The sequence below is a fragment of the Kogia breviceps genome, chromosome 1, assembly GCF_026419965.1.
Source record: "Kogia breviceps isolate mKogBre1 chromosome 1, mKogBre1 haplotype 1, whole genome shotgun sequence".
Taxonomy (NCBI): Eukaryota; Metazoa; Chordata; class Mammalia; order Artiodactyla; family Physeteridae; genus Kogia; species Kogia breviceps.
Genome location: NC_081310.1, coordinates 177,884,472 through 177,909,569, shown reverse-complemented (window position 1 = coordinate 177,909,569; position 25,098 = coordinate 177,884,472). Strand labels below are relative to the sequence as shown.

General features: G+C 51.6%; 2 protein-coding genes across 6 annotated transcripts in view; one reads left to right on the top strand and one right to left on the bottom strand.

Moving 5' to 3' along the window:
- Nucleotides 1-25,098, top strand: part of TINAGL1 (tubulointerstitial nephritis antigen like 1) — a 496,849-nt gene that overhangs the window by 220,017 nt on the left and 251,734 nt on the right. The gene's annotated exons all lie outside the window — the stretch shown is intronic.
- The window catches only part of NKAIN1 (sodium/potassium transporting ATPase interacting 1), a 41,597-nt gene continuing 23,207 nt past the window's right edge, over nt 6,709-25,098 (bottom strand). The window contains exons 2-7 of one of the 4 annotated variants that reach the window (XM_059037535.2): nt 13,395-13,532; nt 11,898-11,978; nt 10,678-10,875; nt 10,251-10,311; nt 9,134-9,215; nt 6,709-8,978 (exon numbers count right to left, since the gene is read on the bottom strand). In XM_059037535.2, the coding sequence (XP_058893518.1) occupies nt 8,969-8,978; nt 9,134-9,215; nt 10,251-10,311; nt 10,678-10,875; nt 11,898-11,978; nt 13,395-13,532 (570 nt within the window). In that variant the 3' untranslated portion in view covers nt 6,709-8,968. Of the gene's footprint in view, nt 8,979-9,133; nt 9,216-10,250; nt 10,312-10,677; nt 10,876-11,897; nt 11,979-13,394; nt 13,569-25,098 lie in introns of all 4 variants that reach the window. The other 3 variants (XM_067013090.1, XM_067013101.1, XM_067013118.1) reach the window with 3 other exon arrangements.

The following is a 25,098-nucleotide window of genomic DNA, read 5'->3' as shown; positions in this document are numbered from 1 at the left end:
TCTCCACTGCATCCCCAGATCATACTGTCACTTATAGCATCTATTTTGCTTTTTGTTTTTTGTATTAAATTTCCCCCCATCCAGTCTGAGGGCTCCCTCTGGGGACAGGGACTAGGTCAGATCTATCTTTGCAACAGACATGTAGAGGCAGTTTATGAACCCATGGGTTCATAGACCCATGGAATGAACCCATATGTCTGATTATAGGAGGTCCTCCGGCAGGTGTCTTCCATAAATATTTATCAAGTGTCTACCATGTCCCAGGCACCATGCACTCTCCACCAATGAACAGATCAGATCCCCTTTTCCCTAGTGCTCAAAGTTTTGAGTTTTTGAATCCAGACGGTCACATAGAAGAGTGGAGGAAAGGAGACCGACAGTCCATTTCTTCTATGCACCTCTTTGGTTTCTTAATAATATAGGGTTGGCCAAAAATTTGTTTGGGTTTTCCCATAAGATGTTACAGAGAAACCCAAATGAACTTTTTGGCCAACCCAATAATGTAAGCATATTATAACAACAATCAGAGTCGCTGTAGGGCTTTTAAAGTATGACTACAAATTCTTTGACAATCTTTCCCTCAAAACGTGAAGACTAATTGCTTACTCATTCATGTGCATTGGACTTAGTGAGTCACTTCCAACCAGCGGAATGTGGGGGCAGTGATGGTGAGTGACTTCTGAGACTAGGTCTTCCTAGCCTCCCGCTCTCTCTTTCTCTCAGATCACTTGCTCTGGATATACCTTTTATGTGGCTCACTTCCTCCATGTGAAACTGAAGCCTTCTATCAACAGCCACGTGATTATGCAATCTTGGAGGTGAGGTGGCCCCTCCAGCCCAGCCAAGCCTTCACACATCTGCAGCCCTGACCTAACTCTAAACTGCAAGTTCGTGAGAGACCCTGGTCAGCACCACCCAGCTCAGCTGCTCCCGAATTTCTGACCCATAAACTTTAAGACAGCGTTTGTTGACTTAAGCGGCTAAGTTCTGGGCTAATTTGCTAAACAGCAGTAGAAAGCTAAGAGTATCCCAGAGCAGTGGTTCTGAGCCCTGCCTGGGCACTGGAATTCCCCATGAGGCAGTATGTGTTCAGTGGTTAGATGATGAGTCAGGGGTCAGAGTGGCTGGATTTAAATGCTGATTCTACCACTTACTAGCTGGGTAACTTCGAATAGGTGACTTAATCTCTCCCAGCTTTAGTAACTCTATCTATAAGATGGTGGTAATGGAACTTCTTAGGATTATTAGGAAGACTAAACAAGAAAATATATGTCAATTCTGCCTAGGAGCTAAATTGTAAGAGAGAAAGCTAAAGCGTTGTCTGCGTTGTTCATTGCTGTAGCCTCGGTGTCTGGAACAGTGCCTGGAATATAAGAGGTGCTCAGAAAATATTTCTTGATAGTGAAATCACTAAACTGAGTGAACTCAGGATGCTAGTTCGTATCAGCTCCCTGGTTTGCCTACCTCAGCCTTCTCTGCTGGTTCCTCCTAATGTTCTCCAGCTCCAAATGTACAAGTGTCCCAGGACTGTCTTAAACCCTCTTCCCTGTCTACGTTCACTCTCTTGGTGATTTTATCTATTGTCGACTTGAAACACCATCTCAACATCAATGACTCCAAGCTTCCTATCTTCAGCCCAGAACTCTCCTCTTTTTTACCCAACTGCCTCCTTGACCTCTCCACTTGAATGTCTAACAGGCATCTCAAACTTTAGGTGTCCAAAACCAGAACACGGGAGTCTGTCCCCGAACTTTCTCCTCCTGATGTCATCCCATCGCAAGGGCAACTCCATACTTCTGTTCACTCAGGCTGAACACCTTGGGGTCCTGTGTGACTCTGCTCTTTCATTCACATCCCACAGCCACCCCCCCGGCAAATCTTGGTCCTACACTCAAAATATATTGGAATCCAGACCTGTCTCACCTCCTCCACTGCTGCCACTGTGACCGAGCATTACCATCTCACACCTGGATTATCTTGATAGTATCTGACCTGGTCTCTGTGTTTCAGCCCTTGACCCTTTACAGTGTGTTCTCCACACAGTATCCAAAGGGATTCTTCCCAGCTCTGTGTTTCCCCATCTCAAATTAAACACTGAAGCCCTTACGGTGTTCTTCAAGCCAATACAGCATCTGACACTCCCCCCACCCCTTTATCTCTCTGACTTCATCTCCTACCACTCGCCCGTTTCCTTGCTTGGAACCACCCTGACCTCCTTGCTTCCCTCCAGTATTCAGACTCTGACTCAGAGCCTTTGCACTTGCTGTTCCCTTTGTCTTCTTCTTCAGGCATTTTATCAAAACTTTTTCTCAGTGAGACCTTCCTGACTAACTTGATGTCCAATTTAAAACCAGAATCCATCCCTATCCTGCATTCCCTTCCCTGCCCTGCTTTGCTCCATGACACTTATCTGACACACCATATATTTTACTGGTTTACCTATGTGTGTCTCCTCCCATAGATATCCCCTACGAGAGCAGGGATTACGTTCTGTTTTGTTCACTGCTGTAGCCTCAGTGCCTGGCACATAGTAAGTTCGTAATAAATATTTGAAGGATGAATTCAGATGCTTTGGGTCCAATGAATTAGAATCTGGTACATGAGTGGAGCCCAGAAATCTGTATTATTATTATTTTTTTTTTTTCTGTACGCGGGCCTCTCACTGCTGTGTCCTCTCCCGTTGCGGAGCACAGGCTCCAGACGTGCAGGCCCAGCGGCCATGGCTCACGGGCCCAGCAGCTCCGTGGCATGTGGGATCCTCCCAGACCGGGGCACAAACCCGCATCCCCTGCATCGGCAGACGGACTCTCAACCACTGCGCCACCAGGGAAGCCCGAAATCTGTATTTTAAAAAGACATCCCAAGTACAGTTAGGATGGAGAAGCCCTGTTCCAGGTCCGCAGTCAAGAAGCCCAGGAATATTCTGCAAAGTCCAGCCCTCTCATTTCACTGATGAAGTCACCAAGACCAGAGGTGGGAGGAGGGGCCCCAGGTCCCAGGATGAGAAAGGGGCAGAGGAAGAACTCAAACTTCAGTTTTGGAGTATTTCAGTATTGGATGCCCAGCACAGGGCTCTCTCTGCAGCCCCAGTCGGCCTGGGCCTGATCAGTCTGGTTGAATCGCTGAATCCCTGGAAGCAAGGCTCAGGGTGGGGTGTGGTCCCCAGCACAGGTGGTGGCAGGCAAACTCAGACCTGCCTTTGCTCAAACTAACCGAGTGGTAAAGTTGTCAATGTTTAAGTTCAAGAGTTGATCCTAGACTTTGAAATTATTAACCCATTTTCTAAAAATTTAAGACTTGTAACAATTATTAACAAATGCAATTAAACTCGGGGGAGAGAGTCTTAGAGTCGAGTTCTGATATGAGGGAGCTGACAGGCATAATTTGGTAGGCCTTCCATGACACCGGAGGAGGGGAAGTTTCAAAAATGTTTGAATGCCTATTTACCTGGGTCTAGGATTTCCCAAACCTGGATCACCTGGGGCACTAGTGAAAAACACAAGTTCCTTCCACTGCCCAGATGTTGGGTTCAGTGCAGCTCAGATCAGGCTCAGGAATTTGGATTTTTTTTTTTTTTTTTTTTTTTTTTTTTTTTTGGCGGTATGCGGGCCTCTCACTGTTGTGGCCTCTCCCGTTGCGGAGCACAGGCTCCGGACGCACAGGCTCCGCGGCCATGGCTCACGGGCTTAGTTGCTCCGCGGCATGTGGGATCTTCCCGGACCGGGGCACGAACCCGTGTCTCCTGCAACCGCAGGCGGATTCTCAACCACTGCGCCACCAGGGAAGCCCAGGAATTTGGATTTTTAAGGGATGCTTATGCTCTGCAAGTCTGAGAAACCCTGTCCAGGGCCATGCCTGTGGAGTACTGAATCTTATAAGGCAATAAGGTCGTGGTGTCAGGCCCTCCCTCATACCTAGTCTGTTTAGAAACAGCAAGACCCAATTCCAACGCATTCAAGCAAACACTAGTCTGTCTACAAATCCCAGGAGACTCTTAGGCTTGTCAAATGCACGTTAGGGAATTTGTATTCTAGTCCTTCAAAGAATGGCTTGGGGGGACTTCCTTTGCGGTCCAGTGGTTAAGACTTAACCTTCCAATGCAGGGGGTGTGGGGTTCGATCCCTAGTCAGGAGCTAAGATCCCACATGCCTCAGGGCCAAAAAACCAAAAACATATAACAGACCAATATTGTAACAAATTCAATAAAGACTTTAAAAATGGTCCACATAAAAAAAAAAAAAAAAGAATGGCTTGGGCACCATTATGACCCAGCAGTTATTGGAAGGTATGTCCTACCTGGATTATTCGAATGTGCAGAGGTTGCCGGGGCACGGCCCCAGGATGGCAGGAGCTGCACGGGGCTTTGTGGGAAGGCCAGCTTGACTGGTTCCAGAGTGATGAGCGGGGACCCAGGGATGTCTGACTCCGGAAGTTCATGCTGATCTTTACCTCCCAAGTTTATGCACATACCCACAAGAACACACATTTCCCCAGGGAAGTAAGAAACCCTAGGCCTCTTCCAGACACAACACTGCTTCCTGCTTCCTTCTTCCAACCCACCCTTCCAGCCCTGCCAGTTCTCTCTACAGGACAGTTCTAATTGAGTAGCTTCTGCTCAAAATCCTTCAGTAGCTCCCCCTGCCGTCACACCAGGCCGATGCACTCTGGTTTGACATTCAGGGCTTCTGGATACGACTCCTTCCCTGGGAAGGCAGAATAATGGCCCCACAAAGAGGTTCACATTCTAATTCCTGGAACCTGTGAATGCGTTACATGGCAAAAGGGACTTTGCAGATGGAATTAAGGACTTTGAGAGGAAGAAATTATCCTGGATTATTCGAGTGGCCCCAATCCAATGACACGAATCCTTTATAAGTGGAGAACCTTTCCTGGCTGTGGTTAGAGAGATGTGATGATGGAAAAAGGGTCAGAGATTGGGACTTCCCTAGTGGACCAATGGTTAAGACTCCACGCTTCCACTGCAAGGGGGCGCGGGTTCGATCCTTGGTCAGGGAACTAGGATCCCACATGCTGCACGGCCAAGGGAAAAAAAAAAAAAGGTCAGAGGGCTGTGAGGTTGCTGACTTTGAAGATAGAGGAAGGGGGCCACGAGCCAAGAAATGCACATAGCCTCTAGAAGCTAGAAAAGGAAATGGATTCTCCCCTAGAGACTCCAGAAAGAAATGCAACCCTCCAGACATCTTGATTTTATCCCAGTGAGACCCGTGTTGGACTTCTTCTGAAGTGTAAGATAACAAATGTATACTGCTTTAAGAGACTAAAGTTGTGATAACTTATGACAGCGATAGAAAACTAATACATTCCCCACTGAGGCTCCCTCCAGCTAGTTCGTCTCTGGCCATTTTTACCCTCGACACGACAGGTTTTCCTCCCTCCACACCTCGGCTCAGGCTGTTGGTCCATCCAGAATGTTCAGATCACCTCTCTCCCGAGCTCCTATTAACAACCTTTCACGCTAAACTGTCCTCAGCATCGACCACCTGCTTATCAGCATCAACTTCTGCCTGCTCACCCCGTGGGCTCCCCACTAGACCATAAACTCCTTATTCCCCTCTGACTCCACGACCAGGAATGGTCCACAGAGGTTTGAATAGTGGACCTGGGCATCCTTATGTAGAGCCTCTGGTTCTTGGCCTCTAAATGCATCAAGGTCACCTGGGGATCTTAAAAATCTCAATTCTACCAAATCATTGTGGAAGAATGGGAGGTAGCTCCACATGTGTTATTGAGAGATTTCCAAGATTCAGAGTTAGGTCAAAGAAGCAGGGAGTTGAAGAGTGAGTAAAATATGTTATCATTTGTGTGAAAAAGGAAAAAAAAGGGCTTCCCTGGTGGCGCAGTGGTTGAGAGTCCGCCTGCCAATGCAGGGGACACGGGTTCGTGCCCCGGTCCGGGAAGATCCCACATGCCGCGGAGCGGCTGGGCCCGTGACCCATGGCCGCTGAGCCTGCGCGTCCGGAGCCTGTGCTCCGCAACGGGAGAGGCCACAACAGTGAGAGGCCCGCGTACCGCAAAAAAAAAAAAAAAAAAAAAAAGGAAAAAAAAAATTTATATAATTGAAAACTTTTGGACTATCTTCGGAAAGATATGAAAAATATGTAAGAGTACATAGCCCCCTGGAAATTTCTGAATCCTGTACCACATATACTTATTACCTATGCACACACAAAAGTAAAATTTTTAAATTCAAAATACTGATTCTTCTTGTACGGTCAGAAAAGGAGCCAGGATGTCCCAGTTGGGATGCAGGAATCTGTGTCTAAAGCACTGTCTGCCAGCTTATTCCAAGTCAGGAACTGAATTTTTAGGAAGAGGACAGAGCCAGGATGCAAAGGATATTTGAAAGCATAACCTTAAAATGCACTTAATCAGAAAAATAGAAAGCTCTCCAAGGGATTGCAAAGCCAGGTTTGGGAACCCACTGATTTAATCCCCTCTCTGCATTTTATGGATGAGGAAAGAGAGGGAGTGTGACTTGCCCAAAGCTACACAGCCAGCCAGAGGGACAGGCCAGTGCCCCAGCAATGTCTGATAATGACAATGACATAGATTCCCAAACTCTGCCCACCCTCCATGCCAAGACTTCTCCCTTAGAAGACCCTGCCGACTTACAGGGCAGGACAGGAAGATAGAGAAGAAAACACCATCTTTTTTTTTTTTTTAAATTTATTTATTTATTTATTTTTTGGCTGTGTTGGGTCTTCGTTGCTGCGCGCGGGCTTTCTCTAGTCGCGGCAAGCGAGGGCTACTCTGTTGCGGTGCATGGGCTTCTCATTGTGGTGGTTTCTCTTTGTTGCAGAGCACAGGCTCTAGGCACGAGGGCTGCAGTAGTTGTGGCACGCGGGCTCCGCAGTTGTGGCTCACAGGCTCTAGAGCGCAGGCTCAGTAGTTGTGGCACACGGCCTTAGTTGCTCCGTGGCACGTGGGACCTTCCCGGACTAGGGCTCGAACCCGTGTCCCCCGCATTGGCAGGCGGATTCTTAACCACTGCACCACCAGGGAAGTTGGAAAACACCATCTTTAATCAACCCACCTGCACAGAAACCAGGGCAACACTCCCTGCCTTGCAAGGTCCCAGTGAGAAGAAAACTCAGTTTCCTTGAAAAAACCATCTTACAAAAACAAAAGGCTTCAAAAGCACCAGTGGCTCAAGTTGTTGAGTAGAAAGGGGGTTGGGGGTCGGGGGTGAGATGACAGCTGGCTGGGGGTGGCTCTGAGAAGAGAGGGCTAGAGAGGCAGGACTTGGTCCAGGAGCAGAGCACCAGCCAGGCCTGAAGGGAACTGTTGCCCTCCTGAGCTGTACCCATAGCTAACCAGGCTCATCATTTGGGACCTTGGGCCCTGTAGTGACCAGAGGGACTCCTGGGTTTGGCTCTTTGGCACAGACCTGCAGATGGGATGGTGGGGTGGGGTCCAAGTTCAGGATATTTTGGCCTTAGATGGGAGGGAATGCTAGATCAGAGGGTGGAGAGCAAGGAAAGTTCACCATGGATGGGCTCAGGTGTGCAACTGTCTGTATTTCCATCTGGTTCCCCCGTGCCTCCCACCCTCCTTCCTAAGCCAGGACCACTCCTATTTCACAAACTGGAAGCTGAGGCCTGATCCTCCCGCCCTCAGATTCACCAGCCAGCGCACAGGATGCAGGGTCCTCAGAGGGGTCTGTGGAGGGAGGCGAGGAGAATGAGCCCTCATCTCTACTTGCTCTTAAGGAAGGGTGCTGGCCCTCCAGAGCCCCCACTATGACCCACACCCCCATTCTGCCTCTTCAGAACAACTTCTGGATTTGTTAGAGGTTGTTTCTGGACACCGGCGTGATCACGAACACTGGTGATCTTTGAACATTGTTGACCAGGCAGCACAGATGAGCCCTTTTCCACTCTGGAACCACAGGTCTTCCAACTGGTGAGGTGGATGGAGCCACCAGGGGTTGGCAGAGTTGCTGAAGGGGTGGGGGGTCATGGGTGCAGCAGGCTCAGGGACGTGGAAGGGGGTGGGGCGACTGAGTCGTGTCCCCCCTTTGCTAGAGAGAGCTTGAAAGCTTTGCCAAGGGTGGACAGAGGCCGAGTCTAAGAAGGCTTCCCTGTGGGTCAGGCTGAATTCAGGGCTCTGGGATCCGTCCATCCTGTTCCCAACAAGAGAACGAATATATTGCTTTAAGAGAGGAGTTAGCAAGTGGTGGCGGTGGTATGTGAGTGTGGTGTATATCACATGGGTTCTAGAGTGTCCAAGCTGGAAGGGGGCTTGGAAATGGGTTTTGGAGTCTGAAACTACAGATCATATTCAAGGCCTGCCGCCACCAAAAGCCCAGCTGTGTGGCCTCAAGCAAATCGCTTTACATCTCTGGGCCTCAGTTTCCATATCTGCAAAATGGGGATTATGTAAAATCCCAGTATAGTCCAGGGAATTGAGAGTCAAATGAAAAGGCTAGAAAGAGCTCCATTTACGAGGGGATTATTTTAATTATTTGAGGTGGGAAACTGAGGCCCAGAGAGGGCAAGGGCTTTGCCAGATGGCACACAGAGAGTTAGTGATGGAGCTGCGATTAGAACCCAGAACTCCTGCTTCTAGTTCAGGGTAACTTTCCCCAGGGCTGGTGGAATGTGGTGAGATGGGGGTGAGTCTGTCTGTCCTGCCCTTTCTCTCTGGACAGGGGACAGGATGCTGGGTGAAGAAGGGTGAAAGGGAGAGGCTGGAGAAGGGCGGGAGGCTCCAGCACACGCCAAGGTGGAGATTAAAAAAATACAAACCCCGCGAACCCCCTCCCCCGCCCCACCCCTTAAGTCCAGGCTGCTAAGCGCCAAGTCCAAGTCCGCTTCGGACCCATGTCAAGCCGACCCAGGCTGCAGTCCGGTCAGCAAGCCGCCAGGGGGCACGCCTGCCATCTTGGCCAGAGCTGGCGGCTGCGGCGGTCAGTCTAGCCGCGGGGGTGGTCGTGGGGCAGAAGCTACTACCCCGCCCTGCAGGAAACAAAGGCTGGTTAGGGAAGTGGACCCCTAAGTAGGGAGGCGGAGAGATCAGGCTGCCCTCTCCGCTCCTCCCTCCCCTTCTTTCTCCTACACTAACACCCGCACCCGGGTCCCTCCACCCCACCCTGCTCCGCGCCATGACCCACGTGTACAGAGGCTGCAGTTGTAAATGCGACGTCTTCTGGGGCGCCTGGTATCCATAGGAGTCAAAACCGCCGATGAAATCAACTGCGGAAGGGCAGATGGCACATGGTTAGAGATGGGCCTGTGAAGGGGGTAAGTTATGGGAGGCTGGGTCCTGAAAGGGAGGAATCTGAGGCCAGACCCTGCACAGGGCCTTAGGGGTTGGGCTTTGCTGCAGTGTCCGGATGGATGGGCCAAGGCCCAAGAGGACAGAGAGCTGGGGGGTGGATGGGGAGGGCGGCCCTTTAAGGGAGAAGGCTGGGGGGAGGCAAGACCTGTTGGGGGTGGGAGTGGGACGAACTGGGAATGGGCGGTGCTTGACAGGAGTGGGGCTGTGGAGCCCTTCAGAGCGACAGGAAGGGGCCTAAGAGGGCCAGGTAGCGGGGCAGTGCTGGAGCCTTGGACTGGGCACCTGGACTTCTGGGCCTCAGCCCAGAATGGGCTGGTTATGCAGAACCCCACTCACCCTGCTGCCTCTTCTTCCCCAGCCCCCAGAGGGGCCCCTTAAATCAGGGGTCCCCAACCCCCAGACCACAGACCGGTACTGGTGTTAGGAACTGGGCCGCAGAGCAGGTGAGCGGCAGGCAAGCGAGCGAAGCTTCATCTGTATTTACAGCCCCTCCCCATCGCTCACGTTACCGCCTGAGCTCCGCCTCCTGTCAGATCAGCAACGGCATTAGATTCTCATAGGAGCGTGAGCCCTACTGTGCACTGCGCATGTGAGGGATCTAGGTTGCACGCTTCTTATGAGAATCTAATGCCTGATCTGAGGTGGAGCTGAGGCCGTGATGCTAGTGCTGGGGAGCGGCTGCAAATACAGAGTATCATTAGCAGAGAGGCTTGACTGCACAGAGACCATAATAAATCAATGCACTTGAATCATCCCCAAAGCACCCCCCCACCCCCCCGTCCATGGAAAAATTGCCTTCCGCGAAACCGCTCCCTGGTGCCAAAAAGGTTGGGGACCGCTGCCTTAAATGACCCAGGGCTCCCTCCTGCTCTGGCCCCCGTCTAGGGTGCTGACTGCGTGAGGTGGCACGCGGCCAGGTTTCCCCAATTCCCTAGGGGCTCCGCACTCACAGCTGTCCTCCTCCTCCAGGAATACTTTGCTCACGTAGCAGGCGAACACGAAGCCGAACAGCTGGGGGAGGACACAGCGCGTCAGGGAGGGAGGGAGGGAGGGAGGGAGGAGAGGGAAGCTCTTCCTTGAACCCCTGCCTGGCCCTGCCCACCCCCGCTGGGGGGGCCACGTGTGCTAAGAGGAAGGCAAACCCATAACAACTCCAAGTCAAATGACTGCGCCTTAAACTTAATATACCTGGTTCTATTCTCCGTTCTGGGAGTGTGATTTTGGACAAGTAATTATTTTACCTCTTTGAGCCTCAGTTTCCCCAGTTGGACCTGGGCAATACCTTACCGGCTTGTTAAGAGGAAAGAAGATTATGTAACTGTGTGTGTGAAGTGCCTAGGGCGGGGCTGGGACAGGCAGGGGAACAGGAGAACTCACAGCCAGGAAGATCTGCAGGGCACTGCTGAGTGCTTCAATGTAGGGGTAGTCAAGCAGGCAGCCGGTGACCGAGATGACATGGTGGTCCTCCAGGGCCAGGCGGGAGTTCAGGACAGGTGTCACCAGGCAGCCTGGCCCGTTCTCCATCCACCAGGAGCGGTGCAGGGATGTGTTGAAGGTCATGATGAAGTCCCGGTCCTAGGGGCAGAGGGGCCTAGGATACTGAGCTTGGGCCGGAGGCGGTGGCGGGGGGAAGGGGCGGAAATCCTTCCCAGGCTCCAGGAGACTTTTTTTTTGGGGGGGGGGGGCGCAGCACCGCACTTCTTGTGGGATCCTAGTTCCCTGACCAGGGATCAAACCCGGGCCCCGGCAGTGAAAGTGGACCACCAGGGAATTCCCTCCAGAAGACTTTATATAAGGTCTGCTTCACACCTGGGTGGTTGTAACAGCTTCCTTTCCTGGCTTGATTTGTGAAAAGGTATGGAGGAAGCCTGTATCTGCAAGTCTATATTTGGCCAGTAGGTGGCGCTTGATGACCATGCAGGCCTCACTCCTCTATCCGATGGAAGGGGCTGGTTCAAACCCACAGGAGTCTCAGAATTTCAGGGCTGGAAGGGACATTAATGGTGACCGGGTCCAATTATCCAGCTGTTGGTGAAATCCTCAATACAGACCCCTTCACAGCCCATTCAGCCTCTCCACTGCTCCCTGTGTGTGACCCTGGGCAAACCTCTCCTCTTTAGACCTTGGTCTCCCCTTTAGAAATGGAGAAGGGGCTGGCCTACATCAGAAGTTCTTACCCACATGTGCATCTGTGTTTTCCTCAGTCCATTCCCTCAGGCAGTCCATTAACAAATATTCACTGCACGCTGACTTGGTGCCAAGCACTGAGATGTTCGATCTCCTTTCATCCCCTCAGCAACCACATGAAATTGGGGTTTCTATTAACTATACTTACTAGATGAGGAAACTGAAGCTCAGAGAGGGTAAGCCACCCTCTGGACAGCGAGGGAATTTCCCATCATTTGTTTTTAAGAAGTACGGAGGATGCCAGAAATGAAAACGTAGGGATGGGGGATGGGGAGCACAGATTACTTGAATGTGTAGAGGGCGGTCTCTTCAAGAGGTGATGCCCCTGTGATTCACACCACAGGAGCCCTTGGGCAGGGGATGGGAAAGGTCAGGCTCTGCCCTCTGGCACTGCCAGGCCTGAGGCTTACCTGGGACAGCTGTCCAACCTCCAAGTAGAAGCAGATGATAAACGCATTCCAGCCAACCCAAAGCACCAGCCAGGCTGCATACTGGGGAAAGCAGAGGTGGGATCAGGGTGGGGCCTGGAGGAGCGGGGACGGGGTGGGTCAATGGACTGAGGAGACCTTTGCAGGGGAAACTATGACAGTGCCTCACTCAGAGAGCAATATCGTTTACAGATCATTTTACATCCATCCAGTCCTTAGGAGAGCCCTGCAGGTAAGGCACTGTCTTTCTCTTTCGAGATAACTAAGTTAAGGCTCAGAGAGGTTTACATTTTCCAAGATCACACAGCTAGGAAGAGGTAGGGCTGGCATGCAAACCTAAGTCCTCCGGTAGCTAATCCTATCCACTCTGCAGAGAACCACAGACACCAGATGGCATCCTACCCATGGCAAAGAACTAGAGAGGAGCTGGATATTTCCACCCAAATCCTATGCCTAAGCCAGTGGCAGCCGTCTGGCAGACAGTGCGGTTTACAGTGGTGCCGCGGGCTTTCCTGAGAACTGGAGAGAAGGGTTCTCTTATCTCAGGAGAGGGAGAGCTTTGGAAGGGCCCTGTTCACCTGGCTTCTGGAACGGAGCCTGTGGGAGGTGTGGAGAAGCCCTAGAATGAGCACGAGTGGGCCCTGCAGGTGGCATGACATTACGTGGCATTGCTGCTTTGGGTGTCAAGCATTTATGTAGTAAATCTACCAAAAAGCCTTTTCCCTCAAGAGAGGTGTATAAATGAGTCACTGAGGAAGAGCAAGGGACAAGGATGAGACTAGTTGAAAACAGGAGTTTGATAATCAAGGCCCAGAGCTTGGAAAGAGGAAGTAGGAGGGAGCCAGGGACATAATGCACTCCTGGGATTGGGGCACAGAAGGCGTTGGCCTCAAGGCCACACTAGCCACACTAGACCACATTTTTGATGAACATCAAGGGACAGAAGCCAAGTCTTCCTGAAGCAACTTGAGAAACCAAACAAGACCAAGTCCATCCCTCGCATGGGCTTACTGGGGCAGCATGGTGATGCGGCAGGAGCCTTCGCTCTGGACAGGATGCTCTAACCCTGCCACTTATTAGCTGTGTGACTCCAGGAAGCCTTGTCACCTTTCTGAGCCTCATTTCCTCATCTGGAAAATGGAGATAAGATATACTTCGCAGGGCTGTCATAAAGATAAGTAAAGCAGGTGAAACTCTTAGCACGTGCCCGGCATATGGTAGGTACTCACTAAATGATATACCTTGTTAATATTCGAAATTTTCTGTAGAAAATTCTTTAGGAAAAATACTAATTTTGTCTCCACTGAGCAAAGAAGCATTGGAATTTGGACATCCACATCACCAGCTGGGCTGGAGCCAAGACAGAGGCAGGGGTCTTAGGTGCCCAGGGTGGAGGGCAGCTTTGGCTGGAGAACGAGGTGGGAATGGATGGGAATGAGAAGAGGGGGTTGGCTTGTGGAGAGGCCAAGTGAGCCATACCAGAATGAGGTACCGGGAACGGTACTGCACGGTACCAAAGATGCCCAGGATAACTGCCATGATGTGCAGGAAGTTGGCTAGGATAGGAGCCCACTGGTAGCCCAGGAAGTCAAAGATCTGCCGCTCCAACGCAGCCACCTGTGGGAAAGAGCAGGCTGAGGCCACAGTCACCACCTAAAAAAGGAGGACAGGTACTCCTTTTCAACCCTGTGGAGCAGGTGACACCAGTTACCATGGTGATGAGGAACCATGACCTGATTATACACATGTCTCAGAGCCATCCCAGCCCCGCAGTACCAAAGGGATGCTGGGAGGTGAGGACAGGCCTGAGGATGAGCGGGACAGAACCCTGTTCATCACTCTGGGGTGGGCTAAAGGGAGATGTGAGCCAGGGTTCAGAATGTTTGCCTTCCTCCCTGCCAAGAAGCCTCCCCTTTGGCACCTATACTTTCCCTGGGGGGCGGGTCTCTGCCTGTGTAGTCGGGATCCAGACTGCCTCCCCCTAGCTCTGGCCTAGGGCTGAGCCAGGGCCCTGGAGACCCCGGGGAAGCCCGGGGGCTCGGTCACGTTCTTCCAAGGACCCCTATCTGGAGGTTGCCCTGGCCCATGGGATCCATGGGTTACAGAGAAAAGGGATTTTTTTTCACTCCCTGTCCCTGAGGGAGATGTAGTAGGTTGCACACAATTGGCCTCAAGTTCTTTCTCTTCCTACTTCCACGCTCTTTAGCAGTGCCCTCCCACACTAATTCTGTGCTTGGTCATGTGACTTGCTTTGTTCAAGGGGACCTTAGCAAAGAGGAAGCTAGTGAAGGCTTGAAAAACACCGGTGCATTGGAGCTTGCCCACTTGTTATACTTGTAACACAGAGAACACCTTGTGAAAGAGCTCAAGCCGACCTGCTGGAGGAAGAGAGGCCACAGGGAAAAGAACCAAGGCACCCCAGCTGACAGCCAGTCAACCATCAACACACACGAGTGAGGCCATCCTAGATCATTCAGATGCTAGCCAACCCACCAACTGACCAAAGACAGGTCGCCAGACCAAAAAATCTCCCAGCTGACCCACAGAATCGTGAGCTAAATAAAATGGTTGTTTTATTTTTTATTATTATTTTTCTTCAATTTTTGGCTGTGCCACGCGGCTTTCAGGATCTTAGTTCCCTGGCCAGGGTTCGAACCCAGGCCCGTGGCAGTGAAAGTCCTAACCACTGGACCACCGGGGAATTCCCTAAAATGGCTGTTTTAAACCACTGCATTTTGGAGGGATTTGTTACACAGCAAAAGGTAACTGATACAGGACTCAATCAACACTCCCTTTCCAGAAGCCCCTGGTTCAACCTTTTAGCTGATACATTTAGGAACAAAGGTACCAAGGATACCAGTTGTTATTGACTGTCCCATATTCCTTCTTCTGTTGACAGAACTTGTCTCTTTGTTTTGGAAACTGCCTCCCAGACCCTCAGTCCACATGGCTTGGGTGGGGCTGAGCCCACTTCTAATTTCTGCAGTGGGCTAGTGACCCAAGTTTAACCAAATAAGCAACACACAGTGAACTGTTCAGGGATGGGCGCTCAGCCTGCGCTCTGAGAGTTATCCTGGATACTTGCTGGGGCATCAGGACAGAGATGCCATCTGCCAAGATACCTGGATGGGCGTAGTGTCAGCTGAGAGCTGTTGGTGGCTGTCTTTGCCACCACTTGGGGGACGGCCTGCTTGAGGAGGAAGCCAAAGCTAAAGGAAAAAGAGTGAGGGAGGAAGAGTGAACAAGCAAGGGGAGTGTCCGGGAGACATCGTTTTAGGTCTGAGGATCTAGCCATGCCTAAACAAATTCTCCCTCCTTGTACTTCTGATTCTGTCACTTGTACCCAAGAGTCCTGACTACATAGAAGGAGACAGAAGAGGGTCTGCCTAGGGAGGGAGAAAGAAGATCCTGATAAAATAAGAAGATCCCAGAAGCCTTTTTCCTGGCAGGGAGGCAAGAGGAGATGGAGCTGATGGTACCACACAGATGGCAAAGCTTGGGCAGAGACCCAGGAAGCTGCAGGCCCAACCCTGGCACCCACCCACCTGGCACCAGCCTACCTCTTTCTTGTGACTCCCCTCCCAGAGCTCTGCAGATTGTAAAGAGCCTTCCAAGTTCATCTCTCACCGGATACTTCCCGGCAGAAAGGCACTGCTGAGATCATTAACTCAGAAGAAAGAAACCATGAGGCTCAGAGAGGGGAAGTGACTTGCCCAAGGTCACACAGCAGGTTGGTGGCAGAGCCAGACAGCCATTCTGCCTTTATCTGCCTCCTGTCCCACCTTGGCACCAACACACCACCTTCCCCAGTTGGCACTGGCTCAGGAGTTAAGACATGTGGTTTCTGGTTGAGAGTCTGACACTGATTCCTGGCTTACTTGGACAGGCTACCTTCTCTGTGGGTCTTGAGATCCTCTTACATAGAGGCTGCCAGACTAAATGACCTCTAAGGGCCCTTCTGGTTTTGAATTCAGTGGCCTGCCAACCTTGGGGGAGAAACTCGCCAGGCTGCTTCCCCTCCCCAAAGCTCCTGCCCCACTTCTCTTCTCCTTTCTGCCCTGACTCTGCTAGGCCTTAGGGTATCCTGGTGGTTTGGGGTCCAGCTGGATGCTCTCGACTCAGCTGGCACAGGGTCCTGGCAAGGAGGGTGAGACAGAGTTGCCCAGGCTCATAGTGTAGTTGGGGAGACACCCTGCTTGGATACAACTACCTAAACCTGACATCAACCCTACCCCCACTCTGGCCCTAGCTCAAAACCCCTGTGTTCTCAGGGACCTCATTGATAGAGTGAGCAGCACTGGAGTCACTAAAACTCAAGTTCAAACTGCAGTTCTGCTGTGTGACTTAGGGCAAATTACTTTCCCTCTCTGAGCCTATTTCTTTAACTATAAATGGGGAAGATAATCCCTCCCCTGAGAAGTTGTTGTGAGGATATGGAGACATCACATAAACTAATAATTAGACTTAATATATGGTGGTTAATTAGTAGGAGACCTAACAGTCAAAGCTTCTTAGTTGGGCTTTGAAGGCTGCTAGGATCTGGCTCAATTCTTTATTCCCAGCCAGTTCCTGCGCCCAAGCAGCTGAAATAACAGTTGAGGATCCACCATCATTTCCCTTTCCTTATATCCAAGTCCTCCTTGGTTTTCAAAACATAGCACAATTTTCTCTGTTCCCAGGAAGACCTCCTGACTGGCCCAAAGGGATCTCTCTTTCCACTGAATATGGAACACTGGCTGTTCTTGTCACTCTGAGCCATCCTTCCAGCCTCCCTCCAGCCTCCCATCCAACAACTGCCCACTCATTCATCAAAACGCCATCCACATCCATTTACTCATCCATCTGACATCTGACATGCCCTCATCCATACAGGGTACATCATTTATTTATTCACAGAACGTTTAGTCTGTGTCAGACCCTGTGCTGGTGCTGGGATGCTGAAATGAATACGTTGCAGTCCCTGCCCTTTGGGAACTCAGAGCCTAGGAGGGGAGATGGATGGAAAATTGGACAGTTAAAAAACACTGTGATCCAGACCTACTAGAGCATGGACTTGAGGATATGGGGAGGGGGAAGGGTAAGCTGTGACAAAGTGAGAGAGTGGCAGGGACATATACACACTACCAAATGTAAATTAGATAGCTAGTGGGAAGCTGCCGCATAGCACAGGGAGATCACCTCTGGGCTTTGTGACCACCTAGAGGGGTGGGATAGGGAGGGTGGGAGGGAGGGTGATGCAAGAGGGAGGGGATATGGGAACATATGTATATGTATAACTGATTCACTTTGTTGTAAAGCAGAAACTAACACACTATTGTAAAACAGTTATACTCAAATAAAGATGTTAAAAAAAAAACCACAAAAACCCCACTGTGATCAACGGGATAACCCAGGCCTGAACGATGCTGCCTCTCCCTCCAATGGTGAGTGCAGAAATCGATGTCAATAAATAAATAGTTTAATTGAGATTCAATGTCTTATAAATAACCCCAATTCTAAAGTTGTTATCTTTTATTCAAAAATCAAGTCAAATATTCCAGAACTCCTGCTTCTGCAGCAGTGACATGCAGGTAATTAACAAATAAAGATAAGAACAAAAAATAGGAGGAAGACCTTCCCCATCTGGTTGCAATGGCTTAGAAACAATCATCTCAGGGCTGCAGTGGCTGTAAATCATAACTCGCCTTGGAGTGTCTCTTTTTTTCTTCTTCCTTTTGGCCGCACACTGCTCTGCATGTGGGATGGGATCTTACTTCCCCAACCAGGGATCGAACCTGTGCCCCTTGCACTGGAAGTGCGGAGTCTTAACCACTGGACCACCAGGGAAGTGCCTAGAGTTTCTTTTTTACTTTGATGGGAGGACTCGTGTGGAGACAATAGCAACCTACTCCTTTGCAAAAAGTTAAAGTGCACATGCATTGAGAGGGAAGAAGTGACTTCGGGGGCTTTCCTGGTGGTGCAGTGGTTAAGAATCCGCCGGCCAATGCAGGGGACACGGGTTCAAGCCCAGGTCCGGGAAGATTCCACATGCCACGGAGCAACTAAGCCCATGCTCCACAACTACTGAGCCTGTGCTTTAGAGCCCGCGAGCCTAGAACCCATGCTCCCCAACAAGACAAGCCACCACAATGAGAAGCCCGCGCACTGCAACAAAGAGTAGCCCCTGCTCGCCGCAACTAGAGAAAGCCCCCACACAGCAACAAAGACCCAACGCAGCCAAATTAATTAACTATTATTATTTTTTTTAAAGTGACTTCAGGGATATTTTTTCCTGGTCAGCCTACAAGTCAGGTGAGGCTGGCTCCTTGGGTCTCTCTCCTAAGTGGGCCAGCACAGAAGCTTCTGTGGGCAACTGCTGTAGCGTCCTGCCTGATCTCCTGGCAGAAGCAGGCTGCCTACCAACCTACCAAATGCTTTTTCTAAAGCACAAATCTGGTCGAATCACTCTGTCATCAATGCAGCCCAGAGAGCCTGGGGTAATCCCTATGGCCTCTGGGCCAGCCAATCCCCTGGTCACAAGGACCCCAGAAAATCGCGATGAGTCCCCTGACTGTAGTCCCAGAAAGACAGATGAGATCCAGTCCCCCCAGTCTCACAGCCCTGTCCAGATCTGTCAATGCCCACAGAGTAAGTCCCACTTTCCTGCCCATTGGTCCTCTCTGCCCTTGATCTCCTCAACGCTCTGTGCCGCTTCCTCTGACCCAGCCCTCCCCTGGCCCCCAGCCCCCTTTCATGAGCCCTTCCACACCAGCCAAGTGTCTCTACGGCCTCGGCACCTTCCCTAAGGGGTCCCCCCACCCCTTAAACGTTGCACTCAAGGACATTGTTTTCCCTGTAGTCTTCTCAGTGACTCCGTTTCTCTTCTCTCATCCCATGCTCCTCAGGCCCAAAGGTGGGGTTGGTATCCTCTGGGGTCCCCAAGCTGCCTGCAGAACTGTGCGACCCAGTGGCTATACCACCCTCATCCACTGCTGGACTCATCATCCACTGGCCTCCGGGTCTTGTCCCTTCCTTGAAAACGATCCCATTACCTCTGCATCATCCTGGTCGACTCTGACATTTGGGGGCCACCCCCTCCAGCACCCTAACCTCTCAAGTCCTCTCTCATGACCTTTGCTTCCATTCTTCCTTGTCCATGGCCACTTCTTAGAATGTATCATCACCCATAACTGCTCTGCCTCCAAAGTCACCGATTTGAGAGCCCCTCTCAGACACCCCAGCTTCTTCAACACCCTTCAGGCCCATCAGCCTGCTGGGATCACATGACCCCTCACTTCACCATCAGCTTTGCCTGTAACCCAAACTGTCACACTCCTCTGCCTTTTCATGACATCTGTGAGGAAAAGCCCACACCTGGATAAACCCAATTAGTAGTTTTCTCAGTTCTCGCAAAGCAGCCAAGCACTTCCGGAGAAAGTCACTCCACGGGGCAAACTGGGGCCACTGGAGATCTGGAATCATCGACTCCAAGAAGCTCCCCGATGCTGTCCCTCAGCCCAACTAGGCTTCTCTGAGGAACTCACTCCTCCTAATATTTCAGATCTTCTTGCTGTCCTCAAGCCTCCTGGGCCCCCTTCGCCCCCACCCTGGTAAAGACCTGGTCTCCCCCCACCCCCTATACTTGAGGCTCTGTCCCTCCCCGCACTAAAGGCCAATGCCTCCTCCTGCATTCTGAACCCTATCTTCTACCTACTCGGGAGCCCACATCATCCACGATCTCTTCTCTTGTAAACCCAACCTCTTCCCCTGCCCAGAATCCTTCCCACTGGCTCCTAAATATGCTTAAGACTCTTCTACTTAAAAATAAATAAATAAATTAAAAGTCCCCTTTTCCTCCTCCAACGAATGCCTTATCTAGCCCAATGCTCTCACATCCAAAACTGTTTAAAGGTCTCCATGCCCTCCCTGCTACTCACCCCTCCACCCACTTGCTACAATTTGGTCCAGGGGTTAGGAGCAGAGCTGGGTTAGAATCCTGGTGCCGCTGGTTTTTCTACAACTCTGGGCAAGTCACTTAACCTCTCTGTGCCTCAGTTTTCTCACCAACAAAATGGGTATGATTCATAGTACTTCCTTCACCTGGTCGTGAGGAGAGTCAGCATTATTTAAAATTATATTCCGCTGCAGAGCTCCCTGCCTCCCGCCTTGCTTTATTTTCTCCACGGCACTTATCATTGACTAACATACTATTCACTCCTTGTTTACTGTCTCCTGCATTAGAAGGCAAACTCCACGAGAGTGGGGATGTTCACTGCTGCATTTCCAGCGGCGAGAGCCGTGCCTGGCACACGCATTCTCCACCTCCTTGGCCTGATTCCGGTGCAGCCCATCCTCCTGTGCGGTCAGGCCCCTAAGTATCAGAGCACCTCAGGGCCACAGCCCAGCCCCTCTTCACACTCCCCGTGTCCCGGCAAATGCGTGTCCCCCCCAGCTTCAGTTCCTTCAGCCTCCGGCCCCTTTATAGCCAAGTACCCATTGGATGGTTCATCATGAACTTAATACATCCAAACCTAGTCCATTTGCAGTGATGTGGGCCCCATGATGTGTCCAGCTGCATGACCTAGAAAGGTAAGCTGTAGGCCCTGGTCTTCCTGCTGACACCTGCGTTCCCAGTCTGTCATCAACTGGCTCTCTGCTCTTCTGAATCTCTCTCACATCTGGCCACCTTCCTCCCTCTACCTTCTTCACCTGGCCAACTGCAATACCAGCCCCCAGTCTACTTGAAGCCTAACCCACCCCTCTTTCCGGAGTGAAGCTTCCACGAGGCTCCCCTGCTGCCCCTCCCCCTGCCCTTAGCTCCCCACCCCCATCCCTGATTATTTATTTATTGGGTAGCTGCCAGCTGAGGGGGATACAGTTGCCATGGGAACTTTCAACCCCGAGTCAGGGCTGCCTCTGCTCTCAGTAGGATGCTCTTGTCTGTCTAGACGCCAACCCCAGGAGCCCAACACCAGGTGGGGGGGGGGATTGGGGGTGGGGAGTGAGAAATGAATAATGCAGATGGGCCCACCCCGGCCCCAGGAAGCCGGCTGGGGGAGAGGGCAGGCAGAGGGCTGGGCTTGGGGCCACAGAACCCATCAGAAGCCTCTTGTGTCCACGCCCTTGCCAGCCAGTTCTGCAAGTCAACTACTTTCCTGTCCAAAATTCCAGCCATATCGCCAGGGGACTTACATACAGAAGTCAGGCTGTCTGGGCAATGATGAGGAAGGGGCTCCTGAAGTTTCTGGAGAACAGTTTGGTCGCGCCTGGTCTCCTTTACTGACTTTAGTTCACAGAGATGCTGAGGTGGGAAGAACCTGCCATTCCCAGCTCAGTCCCTGACTCACGTGCGAGTGCGACCTCGGGCAAGTTACTCCCCCTTTCTGAGCCAGCCTGTTTCCTCACTGGGAAAACGTCCTGAGGATTTGGACAGCGCGTGTAAAGCTCTCATCCCGGTACTTGGTACACAGTTGGTGCTCAGGATATGACTACAGCCTTTGCTGCATCCCCAAACTCAAGCCCCCCTTTTCCCAATCGATTTCTGAGGCAGCTGACAAAATTAAACTCGACTCAGCCCCTCATCCGTGAAATGAGGTAGTGGGATTGAAGCTGCACATGGCAGAACTGGAAGGGCCCCCGGAGATCTGTTGGTCCAACCCCCTCATTAGAGAGGTGAGCAAACTGACAGCAGACAGGGGCAGTGACTCATCTAAGGAGAGGGTCTTCTCTCTTTCTCTGAGCTCTGTCCCCATCTCCAGGGTCCATCTGGCATCCATGCCATCTGAGTATGAGTTGAAATAAACACCCAGCAAGAGATTAAAAGGAGTACAGGCATGGAGACCGGGTAGTCTCTGGCAAGGTCAGGGAAGATGGGCCTAAAAGGGACTCAATTCATCGAACAAATATTTCCTGAGCACCTACTATGTGCCAGGCCAGGGTATACAGCAATGAGCAAGCTGGCGTGGTTTCAGCTCCATAGAGTTCTAGTCTAAAGACAGATAGCACAGTCCTCTGGGAGCTGATGATGGGGGCTTCTCTGCCTGGTTTCCCACCCACTGTGCATAGTGACCTGTGGGGAGTTCTTTCTACCCCCAACACACGTACACATTCTCTCTCTCTCTCTCTCTTTCTTTTCCAGGGCTCCCACAGCCCTTCTGCCTCCCTCTGTCCCAGCTTGGATCCCGCTGGAAAATGGCCAAGGCTATCACTGTTAAGAGAAAAAAAAAGCTGCAGAACAATATGATTCTATTTATGTAAAAAAACAAAAGCAAAAAAGAAAGACTCATGAAATGTGTGTGATTGTAAATGCAGAATCAAGAGCCTGGGAAACCCACAACAAATGGTTATGAGAACTTCTCCCTAGGGAGCGGGAAGGGGGAAACTTTTACTTTTAAATACATACACTTTGGTATTTCTAAGATGTTTTAAAACAAAGCTATAATTTTTTAAACGTTAAGAGAAAATGTTGTAAGATGTTGTTGACTCATTGTTAGACTGTGAAAGAGCACTTGGGTGGCTCAGAGGATCTGAGGTCTCCTTCTGTGATGTGAATGTGCTTTGGGACCCAGGGCAAGACTCCTCTGGGCCTCAGCGTTCTCATCTGTACAATGGGGGCCTCTGCCGCTCCAAGTCGCTATCTAGGCCTGGTGTTGCTGCAGCCCGCCTGTCTTCAGGGGGACTGCCCTTGGGGTCCTGTGACCTCTGCTGAGAGCCTAATGGCCCGTCTTCACCAGAAGGTGGTTCTGCTGGTCCCTGGTACAGCCTGTCTCTAGGTTCTGCCTGGGTCATCAGAGCCCTGCCTCTCCCTGACTACACACAGATCCACCATGACCCCTCCTCCAGGTGTCATCAGCCCTCTCCCCACAGCCCTAGTGTGGCCACCTTGATATGAGGAGGCTCAGCGTGGTCACTTGAGTCTCCTGAAGTCACTCAGACAGGATGTGGCAGAGCTAAGATCTGAGCCCTGTCTCTACACCCACTGCTCCCACTCACCAGACACCTCTCCAGAGACGGTCACGGGCACACGAAGGGACAGAGAGGAGGCGGGGGCAGAACCTGCTGTGCATCAAAGGGCCTCTCATGAGCCACCCAGCCCAGCCTCCCATGGGCAGTGAAGTAACAGCTAATGTTTATTAACCTCTTAGTGCCAGGCTCTGTTCTGAGTACTTCACACCTGTTCATTCATTCATTCTACCAACAGTTTTTTTTTTTTTTTTTTTTTTTTTTTGTGGTACGCGGGCCTCTCACTGTTATGGCCTCTCTCGTTGCGGAGCACAGGCTCCGGACGCGCAGGCTCAGCGGCCATGGCTCACGGGCCCAGCCGCTCCGCGGCATGTGGGATCCTCCCGGACCAGGACACAAACCCGTGTCCCCTGCATCGGCAGGCGGATTCTCAACCACTGCGCCACCAGGGAAGCCCTCTACCAACAGTTCTTGAGCGTCTTTTGTAGGCTTAGTGCTGAGAACTCAGTGGTGAATACAGAGGGCCCAGTTCCTGTGCTCACGGGATGACAGTCCTGCCCATAGCCTCCTCAGTGCAGACATCAGAACACCTGCCCCAGGCCAGAGAGCAGGGGAAGTGGGAGAGGGGCAAGAAGAGAGGAAGCTCTTTCCCACTAGAAAACTAGGGAAATTCCCTGGCAGTCCAGTAGTTAGGACTCTGTGCTTTCACTGCCAAGGGCCTGGGTTCAATCTCTGGTTGAACTAAGATCCTGCAGGCCGCGCAATGCGGCCAAACAACAACAACAAAACTAAACTAACCTCTCCCAGTGGGTCTTAGAATTGTAGAGTCATTTATTGAGTACCTACTGTATACTACCCCTCATACTCGGGTCACATTTCTCTCTTTTTTTTTTTTGGCCCGTGCCGAGTGGCTTGCAGGCCCAGGCCCCCGGCAGTGGAAGCGCAGAGTCCTAACCACTGGACCACCAGGGAATTCCTGAGTCACATCTCTTAATCTTCCCCCTACTGATAGATGAGGAAACCAAGGCTCAGGGAAGTCAAGGGGCTCGCCCACGGGCACACGGAAGAGCTGAGTCTGCAACCGGTATGCTGGGGCAGAGCCCTTGCTTTCCCACCACGTGGTTCTCTGAGACTGGGCTACTCTCACCCCTACAGCCCTGCTCCATAGCACCTTCTGCTCTCAAGGGTAACCGTCCTCCCCTCAGTGCTGCGCCCTCCTCCTCAGGACAGCTCCCCAGCCCCCAAGTCCTCAGACTGCCATCTGTCTGTCCTCACACCCTCCCACTATGGCCCAGCCCCCTACCTCAGCTGGGCCTGGGGGAGCCAGGGAGCAGCTGGTCACTACCTTCCACGTAATTAGCCCTCGGAGACCATGCCTGGAATTGTTAGAGAGGCCCAGGACTGTCTCAGTGGGTTGGTCTGGCCAGCCCTGAACCTGTCAGGAGGCAGTGGCTGGGGCTTGGCCTGTCTCCATGGCAACCCCATCCCCTCATCCCAGTGATTTTACTGACCCGTCCGCAGCTGGGGGGCTCCTCAGGCCCCTTCTGGGCAGATCTATCCCACTATACCTCTGAGCTGGCAGCTCCATTAGAACAACAGGTCTGGGAGAGGTCTAATTAGCATGCATCTACATTAATTTGCATAACTCCTGGGCCTAGCAGCCCAGGGTGATATCAAGGTCAGTCTAAAATCAAAGGGTCCCTCTAATCTCATGGGGTGCCTAGCTCCTCATCGACCATCTGGTCCAAACTCACAGGCGCCAGACTGGGAGGTGGTGTGGGCAGTGCAGAGAAGGGCCTTCAGGCCAGTGACTCTCTGTGACTCAGTCTCCTGCTCTGTAGAATGGGCACAAGGTGCCTACTTCACAGCGGTGTTGAGAACATCAACACCGGGACTTCCCTGGTGGTCCGGTGGTTAAGACTCCGAGCTCCCAATGCAGGGGGCTCGGGTTCCATCCCTGGTCAGGGAACTAGATCCTGCATGCCGCAACTAAAAGATCCTGCATGCCGCAACTAAGACCTGGCGCAGCCAGATTAAAAAAAAAAAAAAAAAAAAAAAGATCAAGGGGTCTTCTAGATTCATTCCCAAGTCCAGGCCTCACCCCACTCCTCCAACCCTCAATCTCCAGTCCTGGAGCACTCTGCTTCCTGCCTGTGGGGCAGGCCCTTCTTACAGGCCCATAAAAGCCTGCAGGAACCTGCTCTCCCCCAGGAGGCGCCTCCCACCAAGCCCTCCCTCAACC